General features: G+C 40.3%; 1 protein-coding gene across 4 annotated transcripts; it reads left to right on the forward strand.

Annotated features, from left to right (window-relative positions):
* Window positions 1-7,235: 7,235 nt before the first annotated feature.
* LOC143437519 (uncharacterized) lies at window positions 7,236-21,788 on the forward strand. 4 transcript variants are annotated; one of them, XM_076922295.1, is made up of 5 exons: window positions 7,236-7,465; window positions 9,842-9,955; window positions 14,682-14,808; window positions 15,008-15,068; window positions 16,202-21,788. In XM_076922295.1, the coding sequence occupies exons 2-5, from the start codon at window positions 9,941-9,943 to the stop codon at window positions 17,817-17,819; spliced, it is 1,821 nt and encodes a 606-aa protein (XP_076778410.1). In that variant the 5' UTR covers window positions 7,236-7,465; window positions 9,842-9,940; the 3' UTR covers window positions 17,820-21,788. The 4 variants fall into 4 exon arrangements, with proteins under 4 accessions (XP_076778410.1, XP_076778411.1, XP_076778412.1 ...); XM_076922296.1 differs by lacking the exon at window positions 9,842-9,955 and having other exon boundaries at window positions 7,237-7,465; XM_076922297.1 differs by lacking the exon at window positions 9,842-9,955 and having other exon boundaries at window positions 7,237-7,465; window positions 14,725-14,808.
* The last annotated feature ends 213 nt before the right edge of the window (window positions 21,789-22,001 follow it).

A 22,001-nucleotide genomic window follows, 5' to 3' on the forward strand; every position in this document is an offset into this window, starting at 1 on the left:
AATCACCATGGGGAAGTTAAATTGCTTCTCCAAATGGAGTTACAAAGGCTCATGTCTAGACTGCAGAATCTCTTGTGGTGGTTCTCAACCTTCCTGATGCTGGGACCCTTGAATACAGTTTCTCATATTATGGAGACACCCAAAGCATAAAATGAATTATATTGCTGCTTACTAATTGTAGTATTGCAACTGTGATGAACTGTAATACTAATATTTGATTTGCAGTTGGTCTTAGGCAGCACTTGAGAAAAGGTTCTTAGATTCCCACAGTAGTTGTGACCCACACGTTGAGAACTAGTGTTTTATGGTATCTCTTGATGATGCAATGTCTTGTAATTAAAAGCAATGGGAACCTATAGCAGCCTTACCCAGACAGGATGACAAAGGTCACAGACCTATCAAAAATAAGGTATGAATCATTCCTCCAGGAAAAGTTCCAGATCTGCTGAGGTTATTATCAAGGTTGGGGGAAGTACAGCATGGGTAGTAGGGGAAGGTCATTATAAATATAAACAAAGGCCACATGAGTAATTGCAGAAATGAGGATTATAAGTGATGTGAGTGTTTCTGTCATATTTTGTTAATGTTGTATTTCTACAGACAGTTGTGATTTCTTTTCTCAATTTCAGGAAATTAATTAAGAGAATATCAATGATTATCACACTTGAAGATGCTGCACTGAAAAATGTTCCCACAATGCGTTATAACATTTTTATGTGTCTGTGCTTGTATAAAGAGTAATTCAATCGTTTTAGGCATAATTATGACCTGGTCCAATACATAATGGTTTGCCTTTTTGCTGAAATTGTAACATTTAAACATTATTATGGACTTTTTTTTTTCATTTGGAAATTAACTATGACATAAGAAGATATGATTGTGTGTAAAGTTGACATGGGGTAGAGTTGAGATTGCTGCCTTGATTGTTAACTCTATACATCCGGAATTAACTAAAACCCAAAAGTTACTTTAATCTGAGTCTGGATAGTGGAAGACACAGCATTAATCCAGATGTTTGAGCTGCAAAGCCCCAGCTCTAATCTGAACCATGACTTGTACTGCAAGCCTCTATAATGACATGGAAGGAGAAGGCTATAGGAGTAGCTAAGGTGGGAGGAGTAAAGGAGAGGAGGAGGAGAAGAAAGAGGAGCAAAGGGTGAGACAGAGAATGAGAGGGGGACATGGAGGCTGATGTTACCTTGTCTGTAGCAGTCAAAGGTAGTTGGTATATCTAGGTTGGGTATTTGGTTACAACTTTGATTGTAAGAGCATCTTGTTATTGATAATTACCCAAATGTATAAGCCTTTGGATAATCTAAGCATTAGAGTCTCATCTGTACCGAGCCCTCGTGGTTGGCGGGATGGTTCCGGCAATGCCATTCCTTGCTGAGACAGCATGGAAGAATACAGAGCACACCTCCCACACTGATGTCTCATGGGTGACAGGGCTGGTGTTTCTGCCTGGCTGTGTCTAGCTGTCCTATGCAACATGGCGGCCGAGCTAGACAGAGATGCTGCAGCTTAGCCAGTTAGCTTAACAAGTGGCTGCTGTTTATAATTAATTACTACAACAGAAGGTGTTCACTCTTTAGCTGCTTGCTCTCACCTTGATAGCAAGTCCATTCCTTCACTGACATTAGGGCCACCTTGTTTGGAATTCCAGCTTATTCTAACTTCTAAGCTGAGACATCAGGCCTTGTGGACTGAGCAACTACTGCATCCTTGCACTTTGCCTTCATAGCTAGTTATTGTTGAATTAGCTAGACATCACAGCCTCTAAGTAATTTTAAACAACACCCTTTAAGTAAAGGAGAAATTTATCCTATTAGTTTGGTAGTCTATAGAACTCTAATATACTAGACAAGTACTGAAAACTTTTAGAGCAGTTTGGGCCTCACAACCATCTCAGCTCAGATACAAATTTCAAAATGTCCACCTTTCCTTACCTTTTGTTCAGGTGATGCTTTGATGCTGGGCTTTTACAGCTATTGGAGAAGAAAGTCATTAGCAAAAGTGTAAAGTATCACAATTGTAACACAAATAATACAATTATATGAGGACCTCAGATAGAGAGATTCAAGATTAAGTGAGGAATGGAAAACCAAATGTCTTAGCTTCTGTAGGCCAAGACCTGGCACCCCTACTCACATGAAGATCAGGTGTCAGGAGATTCTTTTAATCCTTGATTTTACAGCAACAGTATGGAGACCCATACAGTTATTGTCACACACACTGACTTGCTGATTCGATGTCAGGCTCAGAAATCAGAGTCTTTCTAGAGATCTTCACAAGAATAAAGCACTGGAAGAAACAATCAGTCACATCAAAAAATATTTTACTAGTATGTCAGGAGACAAATTCATATTACCTAAATAGTTATTCCACTTTCATATTGTACAAATACTGGCCAACCATGTTCATTCTCTCTCTCTCTCTCTCTCTCTCTCTCTCTCTCTCTCTCTCTCTCTCTCTCTCTCTGTCTCATAGAGGTTTAGCAATATTTAAAAAGCCTTGCTGTGATTATTTTAATTCAACAGAGCCGAAGATATGAAAATGGTTGTGGTTTAATTTAGAAGATAAGATAAGCCCTGTGCTGGATCTTCCTATCTTTGTGTATTTATCTATTTTTAAAGAGGTTTTTCCTAAATGTAACTATCTTTTAAATTATTAACATGTTTATGCCTCCATAAATTTAAAAATATGTATATATCATAATTAAAAGCATAGATATGTTATTCTTATATGAGTTAGAACAATGTCCAGTATTAATAATGTCTTCTGGTCTAGGAGTAGTAAACTCTTTAAAAGTAACTTAGAATCTTCAGGAATAGAGACCACATTGTGTAGTAGAAGTAGGATAGGGTTCATAGAGATATCACTGTATGTTTACATGTATCATATTTTTAAAAGTAGATGTTAAAATTTAATTATACATCCTCATCCTCATGTTATCTATTCCAAGAAAAGATTCAGACTCATATTACCATTATATATTCATTGTACCTGTGTAGATATATTGGCTAAATATATTTGTCTTTTCATATCAATTTTTAAGTTTATTTTCATTAGGAACAAATGAACTAGGGTCAAGTTAACAAGTTAATTTATTTGTAATTCATTTGCTATTAAGTACATGATGTGAATAACAGACCATGTCTCATGAGTATCTTCTACATGTAATAATAAAAAGTCATTTTTTAATAAGCCATGAATTTGTGTCTATTGCTTCTCTGGGATTCCTGTTTCAGAATTTTCATTGTCAAGTGAAAACTGCACATAGAAACCTTTAGTAAGCCAGGCAGTGGTGGCACATGCCTTTAATCCTAGCACTTGGGAGGCAGAGGCAGGAAAATTTCTGAGTTCGAGGCCAGCCTGGTCTACAGAGTGAGTTCCAAGACAGCCAGGACTACACAGAGAAACCCTGTCTTGAAAAACCAAAAAAAAAAAAAAAAAAAAAATCTTTAGTAAGCATATTTTGAGGTTGCGAGGAAAGTAAACCAGATATGTCTAGAGCAGAAGAGTACTGAGGACATTTTATATCAGAGGAAAATTAACTGCAGAAATAGATGATGGTGAGACTCAGCATAGGGTAGCATAAATGTGCTTTGCTGGCAGCAGTCAGTCTGGCTCTTAACAACTTATTCTTTGATTATCTGTAGAGTTCTGTGAATATCAAAGTCTTTGCTTTTTTGTTAGTATGCTAGTTTTGGAGGCAAATGGCTGGAAAAAACTTTTAGGTTATTTTGAGAAGCCTTTCTATAAGTAAGAGAAAAGCTATCAGAATAAGAATTAAACAAACCATTAAGATACAAAATGAATACCTTGTAGGCCTGATATTTCTTCTTTGTGTAATAGGGATAATATTGATTCAGTGGGACCATCAAGAATAATGGTAGCCACCTTAACCTTAACCCTGAGCCTAACCTTATCCTAACCCTCACCTCTTAACTTCCAAACCTCCTAAAGCTAATTCTAAAATTCATTATCCTAATTCTAACCATGACTGTCTAATCCCCTAACCCTAACTCAAATCCTGCTTGCTGTGGGGCATATTTTTTAATTACAACTTTTGAAGTGAGAAACCCTTTATTAATGTTGATCTTTTGAGATGTTCAGAGCCACCTTTAATCTGGGCTACAAATTCATTTGACAACATGCATATATAAAATACATTGAACAGGGTGGTGTTTTTGTTTTTTGTACTTGCCCTACATTTTTACAAAACAAAGGTGATTTGTTTGTTTATTTGTGTTTTAAAACTGGCATTAGTAAAGACTTATTTCTTCATAATCCTGGTATATACTGAATATCAGCTGTAATATCCTGCAACATGAAAAGAACCAGTCCTTGTTTTTCTAATTTACCTTGTCTAACAGCCTTTATTGGGACATTCTATTAAATAGCCTTTCTGTATACAAAGATTCATTCTCTCTATGATTTGAGATATGTTTATCTAGAGAACCTGTACTAATCCAACTATGATTTTTTCTTCACTTTGCCATTGATGAAGATATGCTGGCTAACAATAGTGCTCAACTGTCTTTCCCTTATGATTCTGGATTTTCTCCAGGGTTGATTGATATCTATCATCTGGTGAAAGGGAGCTGTAGCTTCTCTGAGCCCAGCATGAAACTTGTTTTCTAAAACCTCTCTTTAATGTTAATGGTGTTAGCATTCTGTCTAAAACTCTACCTCACAGTTATCTGGTCTCCTCTTCCCCATAGCTACTAAAAGAAAATTTTGAAATAGGCCCAAACTAGTAAGAATAGCAGGGCCCTGTGATTCCTTTTCCCTAATCTAAAAGTTAAAAATGCCTGCCAGCAGGTTTGAGCCCAGTTAATTAGTTACAGAGGATGTAGAGTTACAAGACAAAGCTCTGTTGAATCATCCAAGAAACTGGCTGGACATGAAAGATAAAAATTATGCAATGACATCCTTAAAAGAACAGAGATATGTCCAACTGAGTAATGGGCCATCTGGTGTTCTTCCATCTTTCCTGTTTTGTGCCTGCCTGCACAGCCTACTGATGTTCAAAAATGTAAAGCAATGTGGGTACAATCATGTGTACCCACATGAAAATTTCCCACTTCCCCCACCCCTTGCCTATAAAAGCCCTATTTTTTTTGAGCCTCAGGATCAGCTCCACTGTCTCCTGAGTAAGGTACATGCTGACCCAGAGCTCTGATATTAAACTGCCTCATGTGTTTACATCAAGCCAGTCTCTCGTGAGTCCTTAGGTGTGTGCAGTCCTGAGACTTGAGTGGGGATCTGCCTTTGGAGGTCTTTCACTACCTCTCTTTAAAGACAGATGGAATATATTCTATGGGTGTGTGGGGAGGTGTGGGGGAAGGGGATGTCTCAGCAGGCTCATGCCTCCACTGAGATATTTCTTCCTGGGGGGGGGGCATGCCTCATACTGAGACAGCTCATCCCCAGGAACAACCCACCACGAGACAGTATAGTATAGAATATAGTTTATTCCAGACATGTGGAGGAAAGTTAAGAGGGTAGTAGAAGCGGAGAAATACAGAGAGAGACAGAGAATAGAGAGATAGAAGCCCGGCATGATCATGTGGAGAGAGAAGGGGGAAGGGAAGAGCCCAAGTGGGCAAGAGAAAGAGAGAGCAAGAAATCAAGAGTTCAAAAGAGAGAGAAAGGGGCAAGCAGCCACCTTTATAGTGGGTCAGGTCTACCTGGCTGTTGCCAGGTAACTGTGGGGAGGAGCATACCTGGCTGTTGCCAGGTAACTTGGGTGGAGTTTAGACAGAATGCTAAGAAATAACCAGGGTATCCTTCCACTTGTGGGTCAGATTGATACCTCCACTGCACCTTGAGTAATGGGCTATGGAAGCTATTCAACTTGATTACAGGAAGAAGGCAAGTGTTGTGAAGAAAGCTCATACAAGGTCTGAAGTCAGGTCCTGGTAAGTGTAGGATCTTTGCTCTCAGAGGGGAGGAGCAGGCAGCTGAACAGCCAGAGCTGGATTGGTGGGTCCTCCCCCAAGTCTGGGTGGGGTGAGAGTTCTCTTTGAAGACAGAAACAAATGCTAATGGAGTGAAAATCACTCCTGAGACCTGAAAAAGATCTGACCCTGGTCCAGAAACACACTTTAACCTTGAGGAGTAGTAAGACTCACTGGTCTATCAAGGCTTCCAGGCACACCTGCCAATCAGACAATGAGGTGGGTTCTTCCAGGTGCCATTCTGCAAGTTCACAGTATCTGTGTAGGCTTGAATGATCATCTGTGCCCTGCTCTGAGCTCTGCTGTCAGGTGCTGTGTGGAGACCTCAGGGAAGCTCTTAAAATCAAGTCATGGTGAGCACAGGATCACTGCCCACAATAGGTAATGGCAGGCAGCTGAGCAGTGAGAACTGGGATGCTGGGTCCTCTCTTGGGCTTCATGGGAAGCATCAGCCAGATGTGACCACCTGTGAGGTCCCTGGTGATGCTCCTCACTTGTTAGATCAGGCAGTGATATCAGAGTAGTGTCACTATCTTGGCTGATTCTGAATCTTCCCAAATCATTTGGACCAGTTGTTTTCTTGTAGAAACACAAGAAATGGGTGGTTTCTCTGACTCTGCAGCACATTTGTCCAAACCCTTTTGTCTTTTATAGTATACATTAAGAAGACAGGTATAGCCTGGCAGTGGAAGTGCACTCTTTTAATCCCAGCACTAGGGAGGCAGAGGCAGGTGGATGACAATGATGGAATAATGATCAATAATCATGTTAATCAATAATCAGTACTAATCAATGGTCAATAATCAATACTAGTCAATAACCAAAAGTGATCAATAATCGTGATAATCAATAATTGATAACCAACAGCCAGTATTAATCAACAATCATTACTAATCAATAGCCAATAATGATCAATAATTGACGGTGCACGCCTTTAATCCCAGCACTTAGGAGGCAGAGGCAGGCGGATTTTTGAGTTCAAGGCCAGCCTGGTCTACTGAGTGAGTTCCTGGACTGCAGGGCTAAGAAGAGATAGCAGCAGGCCCGAGACTACATTTCCCATAAGTGCCAAGATGGTGGTCAGAGAACTAACTGCGCATGAGCAGCAAACTCAATCAAAGATGGCGGTCTGCCTTCAAACTACATATCCCATGATGCCGCAAGGAAAAAGCAAGAAGGCGGCCGGCCTTCAAACTACATATCCCATGATGCCGCAAGGAAAAAGCAAGAAGGCAGCGGCTGCAGACTACATTTCCCATGAAGGATCTGGCCCAGTGCACGCACAAGCGTGATGTATAGAAATCCCCACAGGAGCCAATTGACTTCACTGAGGGCCTGGGAGACTGCACCAGGGTACCGCCACTGCCATCTCAGTGGTTCAGGAGGAGCACCTCCATCCGGGTGGCATCAGTGGGCTTCTTGTGACATCACAGACCTCACACTGCAATCTAATTGTCTGCTGCTGTGCTGCGGCAGACCGGGGAGATGACTGGAGCTTCCAGGTACCGTGGTGGGCGGGTGGAAACAGAGGCCCTGGGATGCCCCTGAGCCGGTGGCTGCGCCTGTGAATCTGAGGCAGGGGCGTGACTGGAGATGCTTCCAGGTGCCATGAGTAGGAGACCTATGAACATGCCCCTAGACTTGTAGGAAAGAGAAGTGTATCATGTTGGGCGTTGTTATTGAAAGACCCCCAGGAGGGGAGACCCTCATGCTAGTCTCCAGTAACTGGCAAGACAGCAAGAGGCTTTATTTCAGGAATCAGGCAGCTGAGGTCGAGACTCAGAGCAATCAGTATTGACCTTGAGGCCAAGGGGAGAAGGGTATTTAAAGGAAAAAACACAAACCAGGGAAGTTAGGGGAAACCAAGGAAGAATATCATAAAAATAGTTGAAAGTCCCAGCCCATCGTTCAGTTGGTCATATGGGAAACATCTTGTACATGTTTTTCTCAGGAATTGAATCTTGCTCAACCATCTATTTTGTGGTCAGCCAGTTCCCAGAACGACCCAGCTGACCTGTATTTTTAATTCTGCTTTCTTTGTGGTCAGCCAGTTCCTGGAACCTGTAGCTAGTGAACTGATTGGTCTACATTCTTGGTTCAGCTCTAGGGGTCATATAAACTTTCCATACCCTTTATAAAGTTTTATATCTTTCAATTGTCACCTGGTCATCATTTTTATGAGGATACAAGGGTCACCAGTATGTGTGAAACTGACCATCGATGGACTGTGATTACTATTCTGGGCTTTGATTTTAAGATCTAAAATAAAATACTTAAGTACAAACACAGTGGTACATGCCTTAAATCCCAGGAGATGAGCACCAAGCAGATTTCTGATTCAAGTCTTCCTGGTACAGAACATGTTTTAGGTAAAGAAAAGCTTAGATACAGGCAAAGTGTTACACACATATTACCCAGCATTCAGGAGACAGAGCCATGCAGATCTCTGAGTTCAAGGTTCATCTACTGAGTAAGATCCAGGACAGCCAAGCTTAGGCAGTGAAGTTGTTGAAAAATATAAAGCTGGTGATGATGTAATAATAGAAGGGGCCATGTTCCAGCCCCAGCAAGCAGAGGAACTCAGCAGCTTTGTCCATGTGGCTCTGGGAGGAAAGAATAGAAGGAATGACTGACACAATTGATGCTGGTTAGCTGTAGTTAAAAATTAGTGGGGATGAAGAAGAAACCAGCATTACTGAGGTGAAATCTTCTGGTGAGTGTTTTCTGAGAGGACAAAGAAGCTGTGTTCCAGAGATAGCCAAGGTTGTAACTTGTTGTCCACCTGGAGTTGATCATGTGTGAGAATCACTCAGGTGGTATTGGTTTTTAGGCATAAATGAATCTCATGCAGAGCAGCTAAGGCTTGGCATGGTGAAGGGAGTGTATGACAGGAACACAGTGAATCCTAGTCGCAGGGGAAGAGCCCAGCATATTGAAGATGTCAGACCCATGGGATGAGCAGAAAGAACAGCAGCAGCAGTAGAGCAGAGTCAAGCAGAACCTAGAGTGCTATAGATGGAAGAGCTAAAGAAGTGACCCAATCTCTTTTGAGGAGCGCAGATGATCATGTGTGGATCCCAGATACTGGAACAAGAAGCTGTAATATTGAAGTTACCTTTGAAACCCTAATATTTGAGATTCCAGAGCTGTGGAGTACCTGCTCAGGAAAACAGTTTCAGATAGTACAGTAACAGATAGTGAGGTAGGTCTTTGGATGAAGTACCTTTTCAACTGCCATGCATGGCTTGTGCTTGAACAGGAGTACCTTTCAATAATAAGGACCTCAAGCACAAAGATGAGTTTGTAAAGCCCAATCAATTCTGTTTTAGAGAGCTCACAAAGACCACTTGAGAAAACATTCTATGACAATACCCACCCCCTTGTCAACAGCTAGTCAAGGTACAACTTTAGGGTTTAAATAACTAATACACCTTACAGAGAAAAAGGTAGCCTACACATCATGGTTCTCAGATGATTTTGCCACCTTGATTGGTTCCTGCAGATTATGCCAGACATGCAGCTTTTAAAATATTAAGTTGCTGGCCTGCATGTTAATGTCCCAATCTTGCTGTAACTGCAATAAATACCCAGCACCCCTAGACTTGGTCTCTCAGATTCGATCTCATGTCAGGCAGACTGGTGAGAATCCTTATTACAGAGCTCATAATAAAGACCTCCATGTGTTTGCATTACAATAGGCTCCATGTTGGTTGTTGGGGTCTCTGTGACTTGGACATAACATCCTAATGCATTGACTGGAACCCCAAGACCCTCAGAACTCCCAACTAAAAAATTCAAAGGCTGGCTGTTAAGAAAACCATTGTTTCTATGTCAGTGGCTTGTCTGCCAGATTTGTGTCTGTGTGCCTTGGTTTTCAGGCTTTTCTTGAGTATATGTGGAGGGAGATGACTAAATTGAACGTGGAACCCTGCTACAGTGGATACGTTGGAGAGTGATAGCCCTGAAGTGCTTTGAAGATGTTCCAGAGCCTGGTATAGTGGACGGATTTTCTGTGGTCTTAATTTCTGGGAAGGTTAGAGCAGACTTGGAACCCTGACAGGGCTCACAGCTGCTGCCATCCTGTCTTCATTTTCTCCTCTGTCCAAGTGGAGGAATCTGCTGGGTAGCCTTTACTGCCCCCTTGTGGCTGGCTATTTTGTGTGTGGAACTTTGTTATTCTCTCACTGAGGAAATAAGACAGATTTCATCCTAATCAATTTAGTTACTAGCTCCACACCTTGGGTTAAATCCTTCTTAACAACAGGACTTAGACCCATTGACTAGTCCATGACAGAGAGCTCTTCCAGACAGCATCCAGGGCAAACTCAGGCTCTGCCTACCTTGATTTACAGGGTAGAAAAACAAAGACCTCATTTTCCACCTCCTGAACTACCCTCTGCCCAGTTCATATGTGACTTTATAGTTTTGAACTTGGAGCTGTCATGAGATGGAAGATCATTCTTCATCGATTCTAACAAATTTAGCATATTCTCCTTGGGTCAGAGATCCTGTCCTTTGTGGTGGTCATTTCCAGGTCTGTGAGACAATCTGCGTTTCTGTCCACCTTCCAGCTGTTTTAGTCTCCTCTTTGGTAGCACTGGCTTGAGAACCCAGGGTTAAAGATGCCTCACCCCAGGTCAGCACAGCCTTAGAGCTCCCCATACCAGTATATCCTTCCCTGCTCTGAGCCAGGTGCCCTCTCTATTTTGTTCTGGCCCAGCCACAACTCCAAGTCCCTCATGGGGTGGCAGGAGCTCCTGTATTGATATGGTTAACTCATTGGTTTGGGGTTTTTACAACTTCCTCATTCATTATTGTGACTGTGTCAGTTGTTTTCAGTTCTCAACATTTTAGAGCTTAAGTCATTTGAAGGAACCTTAATCGAGAGTTTGTCCTCATCAGAACGGCTGGTTGCTATGTCTGTGATATATAGTTTGATGATTGATTAGGAAGACTCTTCCACTGAGGGATGCAATATCCCTAAGCAAGTGGCCCTGAGTTGGATGAGAGTTAGCTGAGCTTGAGACAGTGACCAAGCAAGTGAGGAAGCCAGGAGACAGTGTTTATCCATGCTTTTTGCCTTCAGTTTCTAATCTTGGCTCCCAAAATGATAGACTGATCTGACAGAACCATGTACAACAACCATTTATTACCTGAGATGCTTTTACTTAGAGGATTCAATCACAGCAGCAGAGTAGCAAGTTAGAACAACAACATGATATCAAAGGGTTATTTTGCTGCTGGACAGAATCTATGTAGTAGATTGCATTCTTGTGGACAGGAGCAAATTTTGGGTAGAAAGGTTTTTGGATTGGTTGGTGTCTTTAACTCTCCACTGGGGGTCCTGCCTGACTGCAGATGTTGCCTCTTCAGCATCCATATCTAACTGCTATGAATCTCAGCTAAGATCAACCTCATAGACTCCTTGTTGCCCTCCAATTCATGGTCTCTGCCACATCCTAAATGTAACTCCTCCCCACAGCCAGCTGCAGATTTTGATTCATTTTTCCCCTCTGGTCCTCTCTTGTCTCTCCCCACACCTGTTGCTGGTTCTCCCTGATTCCCCTTTCTTATTTGCTCTCCTATCCAGTTCTCTCTCTTCCATCTGCCTTCTATGACTGTTTTATTCTCCCTTCTGAGTGAAATTCAACCATGCACATTTGGGCGTTCCTTCTTTTATAGCTTTGGGTCTTTGAAGTCTAGTGTGGGTTTCCTTTATTTTATGATTATTATTCACTTGTAAGTGAGTACATACATGCATGTGCTTTTAGGTCTGGGTTACCTCACTCAGGATAATAGTGTCTAGCTGTATCCATTTGTCTGAAAAATTGTGATGTCCTTGCATTTTATAGCTGAATAGTTTTTCCTTTTGTAAATGAACCACATTTTCTATATCCATATTTTGGTTGAGTGACAGCTGGGATTCTTCCAGTTTCAAGCTGTTATAAATAAAATGGCTATAAACTTTGTGAAGTCCCTACTCTAGCTCCCCTGCCTGCACAGAATCCCTCTCTCTAATATCCTTTGTTTCTCTTTTAAGAACGTGTGGGCTCCTGGGTATCTCCACACCGTGCTGCATCAAGTCTCTGCTGGGTTAAGTTCATCCTTTCCAATGAAGCCAGGCATGGCAGCCTAGTTCAGGGAGCAGATTCCAAAGATAGAGAGCAGCTTTAGGGACAGCCCCTGCTACAGTTGTTGGAGGACCATCATGAAGACTGAGCTACACATCTGCTACATATGTTCCAGAGGCCTTAGTCTAGACTGTGTGTGTTATTTTGTTTGTGGATCGGTCTGTGAGTGTCCCCAAGGGTCCAGGTTAGTTGAGTCTGTTGGTCTTCCTGTGGAGTTCTTATCCTCTTCAGGGTTATCAATCATTCCCCCAACTCTTCCATAACAGTCCCCAAGGACCAATCAGTGTTTGACTGTAGTTCTCTGCATCTGTTTCAAGTCAGCTGCTGGGTGGAGCCTCTTAATGGACAATTATGCAGGGCTCCTATGTGGGAGCATAACAGACTATCCTGAATTAATGTCATGAATTAGTGCTTGTTCATAAGGAGGGTCTCCAGTTGGGCAAGTTTTCATTGGCCATTCCCTCACTCTCTGCTCCAGCTTTCTCCCTGTATTTCTTTTTAGACAGGACATATTTTGTTCTGTGTGTCTACTGTGTTGTGTTTGAAACTGATCCTTCAGCTTTCTTCTCATGCTCTCATACATTCCTCATTTGGTCTCAGCCCCTAAATCACGTAAGATACAGTATAAACATTTGGTATTCAATACTAAGCTATTTTGCAAGCCTGGTGGTTTTATATTTTTAACTTAATATCTTTTGTTTATTGTTTTCAAGACAAAATTTCTCTGTGAAGCTCTTCCTGTCCTGATTGTAGATATAGAAACCACAGAAGCCACCTGACATGTTTTTGTAAAATAAGTAAAATAAGCACATGCTTCTGTGTACCTCTTCATCCACATCTTTAATTTTAAAATTTGGCAAAATTATATATTATATTATTTTATATTTCTCCAAATGGAACAATGTTGGGGCCTAGGCTGACCTACTTTGGGTGGCCTAAAATGTTGTGGCCCTCTTCACTCAGCGCTTGGTTGCCACTGTTTCCTGGCCCAAGCTGCTGCTCCGGTCTGGGGGTCAGGGTTCAGCAAGAGAGAGAGAGTGAGGACAGACTGGAAGAATGGAGACCAGACAGATTGTGATTCAATCCCACTTATTCTTCAGTCTCTCTTCCTAGTCCAAGTCTTAAGTCTTGAGTTCCTAGTTCCTAGTTGTACTCCTGTTGTTCTTTTCTGAGTGTCTAATGTCTACTCCTACTCCTAGTGTCTGAATCTCTGTTACTCCAAATTGTTCTCTCTAGAGCCAAGTGTCTTCTACCTAATGTCAAGTAATCTGTTGCTTTCTCTGTCTGCCTCTAGCCTTTTATATGTCTCACTTCTAAGCCATGACTTCAGGTCATGCCTTTAATCATGCCCTTAGGTCTTGTCTCTAAATCTGATCTCTCAGTCACACCTTTAAGCCACACACCTTTAATCTCACACACCTTTAATCTCACACACCCAAGGAAAGTCCTGGGTATCTAAAGCAAGATGTTATCAGAGTGTGCTCAGCTGTTGTAGGCTATTGTAATCACATCTCTTATCAGGGTATATGGCTCAAGATGGCTGCAAAACTGGTAGCCGCTTTTTGCTAAAAGTCGGCTCCCAACAGAACATGTTCATGATAGCAATACTGCCTGAGGCTTCAAACTCATTGGATTCCAGGTGTATGTGTTTCTGCCTTATTCTTGTATTTGTTTTAAAATTTTTGAATAAATAAGAGTATTGTGCCTGTGTGGATGAATATGAATATCATGTGTGCCTCATCTTTACTGTTGTCAGAATATGTCCTCAGTCCTCTTGATCTTGAAGAAATGGGTAGTTGTTGATCCCCGTGTAAATACTAGAAATTGACTACCATTATGTGGAAGACCAGCAAGAGCTTTCCAATCCTGAGCTATCTTTCCTGCTCTATGTTCCTTATTTCTGATTAACATATATATTACTAATATTTTCATCTGTCCATTTTTAACTGTTTAAATATGCATTCCCTTCTAGTAAAATTTATTAATGTTGCTGTTTAAACTGGTTCACTTCATGTTTTTGTAAGATGGATATAGAACTGCAGTGAACATATATTTCTTTGTAGGAACGTCAGTAAAGAACCCTGAATTCTCTCTATCATTTTTGTTTCCTTGGTTGATTTTTACAGGGGAGTGAGGGTCTTAATATGTAACTTTTGCTATCCTGCAACACATCACATAGACCATGCCAGCATCCAGTTCAATGACATACACCTGCCTGTACCTCTGTTATTAAAGACATGAGCAAATACACGCCGCTTGCTCATCATTTTTGTAGTTAGTAATTGTTCATACAGCTTTTCAGTTGTTTGCTGAGTACAGATGATCTGTTTCCCCCTGTATATCCCACTCAGTTGCCATTTGTGTTGCAAGGCTATATCCTATTCCAAGGGATCAGAAGCAACACAGGTGAAACTTATATTTCAATTTCCATCTAAAATGACAGCATAATTAGATTATAACTTCTGTTTCAGGAAATAAGTAGAGGAAGCACCAGAATTACATTGTAACATTGTCTAGAATGTATCCATTTGTTTACAGTGATGTCACAATCATGCTTTCTCTTGTGCACATGTATGGGCTATTTTAGGATATAGTGACTTATAATGATGTGCATGTGAACTTCACTGCAGAAGAGTGGAATTTGCTGGATCCTTCCCAGAAGAAACTTTATAAAGATGTGATGCTGGAGACCTACCGGAACCTCACTGATATAGGTAAGACTGTGAATTTTTTTTGCTTTTCAAAATAATGGAACAAGTTATTCTTGGTTATTGATGATCCTCTGTTATTTCAATTGAGAAAAAGGAAGTTTGAGCTGAAGAAATCAGGTTCAGTGATGTCAAAACTTACAGTAACTTGAATTTTACCTAATTTCCAATACTATATCATTCATTTTCTGGTACTGTGTTTTAGGTTACAGTTGGGAAGATCATCATATTGAAGAACAACATCAAAGTTCTAGAAGGCGTGAAAGGTAGTTTTCATGTGCAAGCTAATACAAATATGCCTGTGAGGAAATTTTAATGTGTTCTGAAAGCTCTAAAGAAAAGCAAGTGTGTAAAAAAAAAAAACCAGTCCTTTAATTATAGCTATGATCATAGTATTTTCACAAAGCCATGTTCCTCAATGTCAGTTATCTGATTTATGTTTGTAAGGCATTCCTGTAAGGAAGAAGACATGGAAACAATGCCTTAAGAGATACCTTCAATTGTTTTGTAGCTCCATTAGAGCTTTGCTGTGGAACTACCAATCTGAATAGTCTCATAATATTTAGATGTTGCACGTTGAATAGTGATAAATATGTATCCAAAGGCATCTAATAAGCAAATAGTCCATAGTAAATTTGGTGATACTCATATTCTTGTAGTGACATTTCTAAGTTTATTGAGTGGTCAGTTAATGAGAGTGAAGAAAGTCATTGAGAAACCTTAATCTATATACCACATGTCTACAAAGAACAAATTGTCAAATGATGTAAATTCAGTATGGAAACTTTTCACTCGTCCTTCTTCTTTTAATGGGTATATCAATTGTCAGAATGAATAAAACCTTGTGAGCATAGGAATGTTGAAAGAAGCAATGTACCTCTTTCTACTCCAGAAAAATGAGAAGATATGTAGTATTCTGCCTTTGGTAGACTTTCTGAATACGATAGACATTGGCAATTAATTGGTTTTCTGACAGTACTGGGGACATCCCCAAGTCACACTGCAGAAAATCTCTGTGGGTACTAGAAGTTTGGAAATTCTTCTGTTAGTCCTGGCTTACAGTGCTGCTGTGGTGTGATGCACACTACAGGAAAAACTAAGAAAGCAATCAGGGTTTTAATACCCTGATATTATCAGAGATGTGAAATACATCATATAGAAATCTCATATAGAAAAAGTATGTTAAAAATGTGAGACAAATGATCTTACTGTCACAGGTATTTTCAAAGAGGTAAAGCAACCCATAGTCAGCGAGTACAACCATGAACATCAAAGGGATAAAACCTTACAATCTGAGTGTTATTATTAGACCAACTGCAAAATTTATTCATATTGATAAAATGATTAATCTGGATAATGAATGTGGTAAAGCTTTTAAATGTGCTCATTATTGTTGCAGGCATGGAAGAAGTCATACTGGAGAGAAACCACATGAATGTAATCAATGTGGTAAAGCCTTTTCACGAAAGTCTCATCTCAAAATCCATAAAAGGACACATAGTGGAGAAAGACCATATGAATGTAATCTATGTGGTAAAGCCTTTTCACATTGCAGTCATCTCAAAAGACATAAAAGGACACATACTGGAGAGAAACCTTATAAATGTAATCAATGTGGTAAAGCCTTTCCAGGTCACAGTAGTCTCCAATATCATAAAAGGACACATACTGGAGAAAAACCTTATGAATGTAATCAATGTGGTAAAGCCTTTTCACATCAGGATACTCTCCAAAGACATAAAAGCACACATACTGGAGAGAAACCTTATCAATGTCATCAATGTGGTAAAGCCTTTTCACATCAGGATACTCTCCAAAGACATAAAAGCACACATACTAGAGAGAAACCTTATCAATGTCATCAATGTGGTAAAGCCTTTCCACATCAGAGTGGTCTTCAGTATCATAATAGAACACATACTGGAGAAAAACCTTATGAATGTAATCAATGTGGTAAAGCCTTTTCATATCATGGTAGTCTCCAATATCATAAAAGAACACATACTGGAGAAAAACCTTATCAATGTAATCAATGTGGTAAAGCTTTTTCATGTCATGATAGTCTTCAATATCATAAAAGGACACATACTGGAGAGAAACCTTATCAATGTCATCAATGTGGTAAAGCTTTTTCATGTCACAGTAGTCTCCAATATCATAAAATGACACATACTGGAGAGAAACCTTATGAATGTAATCAATGTGATAAAGCCTTTTCATGTCAACGTCGTCTCCAATTACATAAAAGAACACATACTAGAGAGAAACCTTATGAATGTAATCAATGTGGTAAAGCCTTTTCATATCATGGTAGTCTCCAATATCATAAAAGAACACATACTGGAGAAAAACCTTATCAATGTAATCAATGTGGTAAAGCCTTTCCACATCAGAGTGGTCTTCAGTATCATAATAGAACACATACTGGAGAGAAACCTTATCAATGTCATCAATGTGGTAAAGCTTTTTCATGTCACAGTAGTCTCCAATGTCATAAAATGACACATACTGGAGAGAAACCTTATGAATGTAATCAATGTGATAAATTCTTTTCATGTCAAAGTCGTCTCCAATTACATAAAAGAACACATACTAGAGAGAAACCTTATGAATGTAATCAATGTGGTAAAGCTTTTTCATATCATGGTAGTCTCCAATATCATAAAAGAACACATACTGGAGAAAAACCTTATCAATGTAATCAATGTGGTAAAGCCTTTCCACATCAGAGTGGTCTTCAGTATCATAATAGAACACATACCGGAGAGAAACCTTATCACTGTAATCAATGTGATAAAGCCTTTTCATGTCACAGTAGTCTCCAATATCATAAAAAGACACATACTGGAGAGAAACCTTATCAATGTGATAAAGACTTTACACATCACAGTGGTCTCCAATATCATAATAGAGCACATACTGGAGAGAAACTGAATGTCATGAATGAGGTAAAGCCTTTCCAGGACACAGTCATCTCTGAATACACAAAAGAAACGTGCAGGAGTGAAACCTTATGATTTTAATGAATGTGGTAAAGCCTTTGCATGTGACTGTACTCTTCAAACACTTAAAGAATCATACGCTTTAGGGAAACCTTACAAACGTAATGAATGTGGTAAAGCCTGTGCATATCTCTGTGGTCTCCAAAGAACACAAACTGAGTAGAAACTTTTGATTGTACTAAAGTTGGGAAATTGGGAGACTGTAAGCCAGGCCCAATTATGTATTTGCCTTTAACACAGATGCCTTGGTTACAGTGTCTTTTCTTAGCAACGGAGATTCTAAGACACAAGTTTGTACTCCAGATTTAAGCATTGCTATGAAAGGCCTGACCATGTTTTTTTTGTTTTGTTTTGTTTTGTTTTGTTTTGTTTCATGGAACAGTGTGGATTTTTAGATTTGGATTTGTACATGCATTAAGTGGAACTTAATGCACCGCCCTAGTAGAAATATCAAACACATATGTACTGAGGGTGATTTGAACTTTGTATATAGTTTTTATGATGTTTTGCTGAAGAATGTTTCTGTCTTTTGCCCTTGTCTATAGAGTATCCTTGAAGATAAGGTAAAGAGGTTGATCTTCCTTACATTGACAAAGGAATTCTTAGTAAAGCAAACAAAGCCTTTGACCTATGTTTACTCTCATGATGATTGTTTTGATCAAGCATAGTAATCTTAGAAAGAAAAAAATATAAAATGTTAGGTCAAAAGAGAAAAGCCTCACCAGGAAGTTGAATGGAGCTAAATCCTTTGATTAATTATATTAAATGGTATTAAAGGAATGGTGACATTAGGGCAAGATTCCATCCACCTAAACTTATGGATTTGCAGTTGTGCAAAGGAGAACTGTAACATGTTAAGCTTTATTATCACCTGGTTATTGTTTTCATGTGGATTCAAGGGTCACCAGTATGTGTGAAATTGACTACCGATGAACTGTGATTAATATTCTGGGCTTTCATTTTAAGATCTAAAATAAAATACTTCAGTACAGGCATGGAGGTACATGTCTTAAATCCCAGGAGATGAGTGTCAAGCAGATTTCTGATTCAAGTCTTCCTGGGACAGAACATGTTTTAGGTAAAGAAAAGCTTAGGTACAGGCAAACTGTTACACATGTATTACCTAGCATGCAGGAGACAAAGCCATGCAGATCTGAGTTCAAGGTTAACCTACAGAGCAAGTTCAAGGACAGCCAAGCTTAGGCAGTGAAGTTGTTGAAAAATATAAAGCTGGTGATGATGTAATAGATGGGGCCATGTTCCAGCCCCAGCAAGCAGAGGAACTCAGCAGCTTTGTGCATGTGGCTCTGGCTTTAGAGGCAAGAATAGAAAGGACAATTGAGACAACTGATGCTGGTTAGCTGTAGTTAAAAAAATTACTGGGGATGAAGAAGAAATCAGCACCACTGAAGTGACATCTTCTGGTAAGTGTTTTCTGAGAGGAGAAAGAATTTCTATTCCAGAGATAGCCAAGGTTGTCCCTTGTGGTGCAGCTTGACTCAGTACTGTGTAAGACTCACCCTGGTGGCACTGGTTTTTAGGCATGAATGTTTCATGCAGTGCAGCTAAGGCTTGACACAATGAAGTGAGCATGAGAGGAACACAGTGAAGACTTTGTCAGAGAAGAACCCAATATATTGAATATGTCAGTCCCATGGGATGAGCAGAAAGAACAACAGAAGCAGTTGAGCAGTATCAAGCAGATCCTAGTATACTATAAAGGGAAGAGCTGGAGACAAGACCCTGCTTCTTTCTTTTGAGGAGCGCAGAAGATCATCTCTGGATCCCAGATACTGGAACAAGAAGGTATAATTTTGAAGTTACTTTGAGACCCCCGAGATTTTTAGGTTCCGAAGCTATGGAATACCTTCTCAGGAAAACTACTTTCAGGAAATAAAATCAGCCAAAGAGAAAGAATTGTGCTGCAGTGAGCAAAGCAGGAAGGAGTTGGAGATCTGAAGAACCCTTTGACATCAGACATGGAGATGCAGAATTTGGAGATTGCCTTGTTGGATTTTGGTCTTCTTTTGGCTCAGTATGTTCTCACAATGGTGATTAGGAATTGGGAAGTAAGTACTGTAAATTTGAACATATATGATGTGCTATTTGTTTTGGAAAGTATAAGGAATTATAGTTACATGATTGGATGAATCTCAAAAGAGACTTTGAACTTTGTAGGGCGGTGGACTGTGAGAAGCAGCTGAGTGCTTGGTTGAGACCAAGCTTGGAACTAGGACCATTATTGAATGGTAGGAGTTCCCTCTGCTCCCAAGCCCTAGTTCTTTTCACTTAGCTTTATCCCTGCAACAACCCCTCCCACAGAGAGGTTGCTGACCATCAGTCATGAGGACCAGTGCCTCAGGCTCTCCCACATGCAGATGAGGTATCTTCAAGCTCTCAGACTGAGCCAATAGGCATTATCTGATGCCAGACCCTAACCCACCCCAAAACTGTATATAAGGGCTCTAGGGGAAGTAAAGTGGGCGCTCAAAAATCATCCTGGTGTCCTAGAGTTTTTGACACAAGGGCTGTAACACTTGGGGAGAAGTCTGCTCTCCCAGAACCTGCCTGGATCACCAAGTTGCCTCCTTGCCAGCTAGCCAGCTCCTTATCGGCCCAGCCCAGGCCTGGATCAGCTCAGTTTGGAGAGACATGTGCAGCACCTGGGAGAGACCTATCAGTGACAGCAGCGCTCGGCGAGCAGAGGCAGCAGCCGGGGCAGGCAACCTCCCCTCCTACTTGCACTCTGTGTCCTTTGGCCTCGACCTCCTGCATCAGGCCAGGCAGGAGACCTACAAACAGTGGAGATGCAGGCCGGAGGCAGCACAAAAACAGTAGTGAGCACTTCCTGCTCTCAACTTGTCCCTGTCCCCAGTCAAGAGATCATCGTGGGAAACCCTCCAGCACAAGGGACCCACAGAGCTTTAGACTTTTAACATTTTGAGAATGCTATAAATGATGGAACTTTTTAATTTGAATCTCACATATTTTGAATTGTGCTGTTTTTAAATATGGTCCCCATATACTCATATGTATGCACAATCGTATGAGGTCTAGGCAATGGAATGTATTAGTATAAATATGCTTGGCTCAGGGAATGGGAGGAAGTTATTATGAGATGTGGCCTTGTTGGAGGAAGTGCATCACTATGGGGGTGGGCTTTGAAGTTCCACCCAGTGCAGAATGGACCCTCCTACTAGCTCCCTGGCAGGCAGTTCCTGGCTGCCTTTTGATCAAGAAGCAGAACTATCTGCTTCTTCACCAGCATCATGTTTTCTTGCATGCTTGCCATGGTTCCTGCTATGATGAAAAAGGACTAAATCTCTGAAACTGTAAGCCAGTCCCAATTAAATTGTTGCTTTTATAGGAGTTGCCTTGTTCATGATTTCTCTTCATAGCAATGGAAACGTTAAGACAGAAACCCTTTGAGTGTATTTAATATGGTCAAGCCTTTGCACAATTCTCTAGTCTTCATTATTGTGACAGAATATGTGCTAGAGAAAAACCTTATGAACGTGTTTAGTATAATGAAGCCTTTGCACACCTCCGTAGTCTTCATCACTATGAAACTATTCATACTGGACAGTGGTTACATAATGTGCTAAAATCTTTATGTTATGGGGTCCACTATGATCCAACACAACTCACACACAGACGAGGCAAATGATAAGAATTTATTGCAATCTAGTCACTACTGATAAATCAGGGCCACAAAATTATACTCAGAAGCTCAGCTGTAATACCCCAGCCTCACACCCACCCTGAGCCAGAAAGTTATATATCTTCCAAAAGTCAAAACCACAAAGTCCTGTGCCAAGTTACAGTTACATTTTTCTTCCAATCAGGTTTTTTTTTCTGTTGTTACTCTATGTCAAATGATACAAAATATAGGTTGTGTGGTCTACACTATCACAGCCATTTGTTCTTTTGTGGTTAGGAACATGTATTATATTTTGAGGAATAAAACATGAATAACAGAAATCATGGTTAGGAATAGTTGTTATCTTTTAGGTAACAAAACATGAATGATGGAAGCTGGTCAGATATTGTTAAGTACACACGTCCCCTATGACCGGGACTTGAGCTTAGTTTCAGTTTATGATTAAGTGGCGGTTAATAACAAAAAGGCAGTCCTTAGGGCAAGTTTCTTTTGCTTCTTCCCAACACTTAGATATCATGGTCATCTTCGAATACATA

Source organism: Arvicanthis niloticus, chromosome 24, assembly GCF_011762505.2.
Source record: "Arvicanthis niloticus isolate mArvNil1 chromosome 24, mArvNil1.pat.X, whole genome shotgun sequence".
NCBI lineage: Eukaryota > Metazoa > Chordata > Mammalia > Rodentia > Muridae > Arvicanthis > Arvicanthis niloticus.

What these genes read in the sequence shown, in the direction of transcription:
- LOC143437519 (XM_076922295.1), top strand. An exon ending in CCGGAACCTCACTGATATAG is followed by an intron (nt 14,809 to 15,007) that starts GTAAGACTGTGA and finishes ACTGTGTTTTAG; the next exon opens with GTTACAGTTGGGAAGATCAT. An exon ending in AGTTCTAGAAGGCGTGAAAG is followed by an intron (nt 15,069 to 16,201) that starts GTAGTTTTCATG and finishes TTATTGTTGCAG; the next exon opens with GCATGGAAGAAGTCATACTG.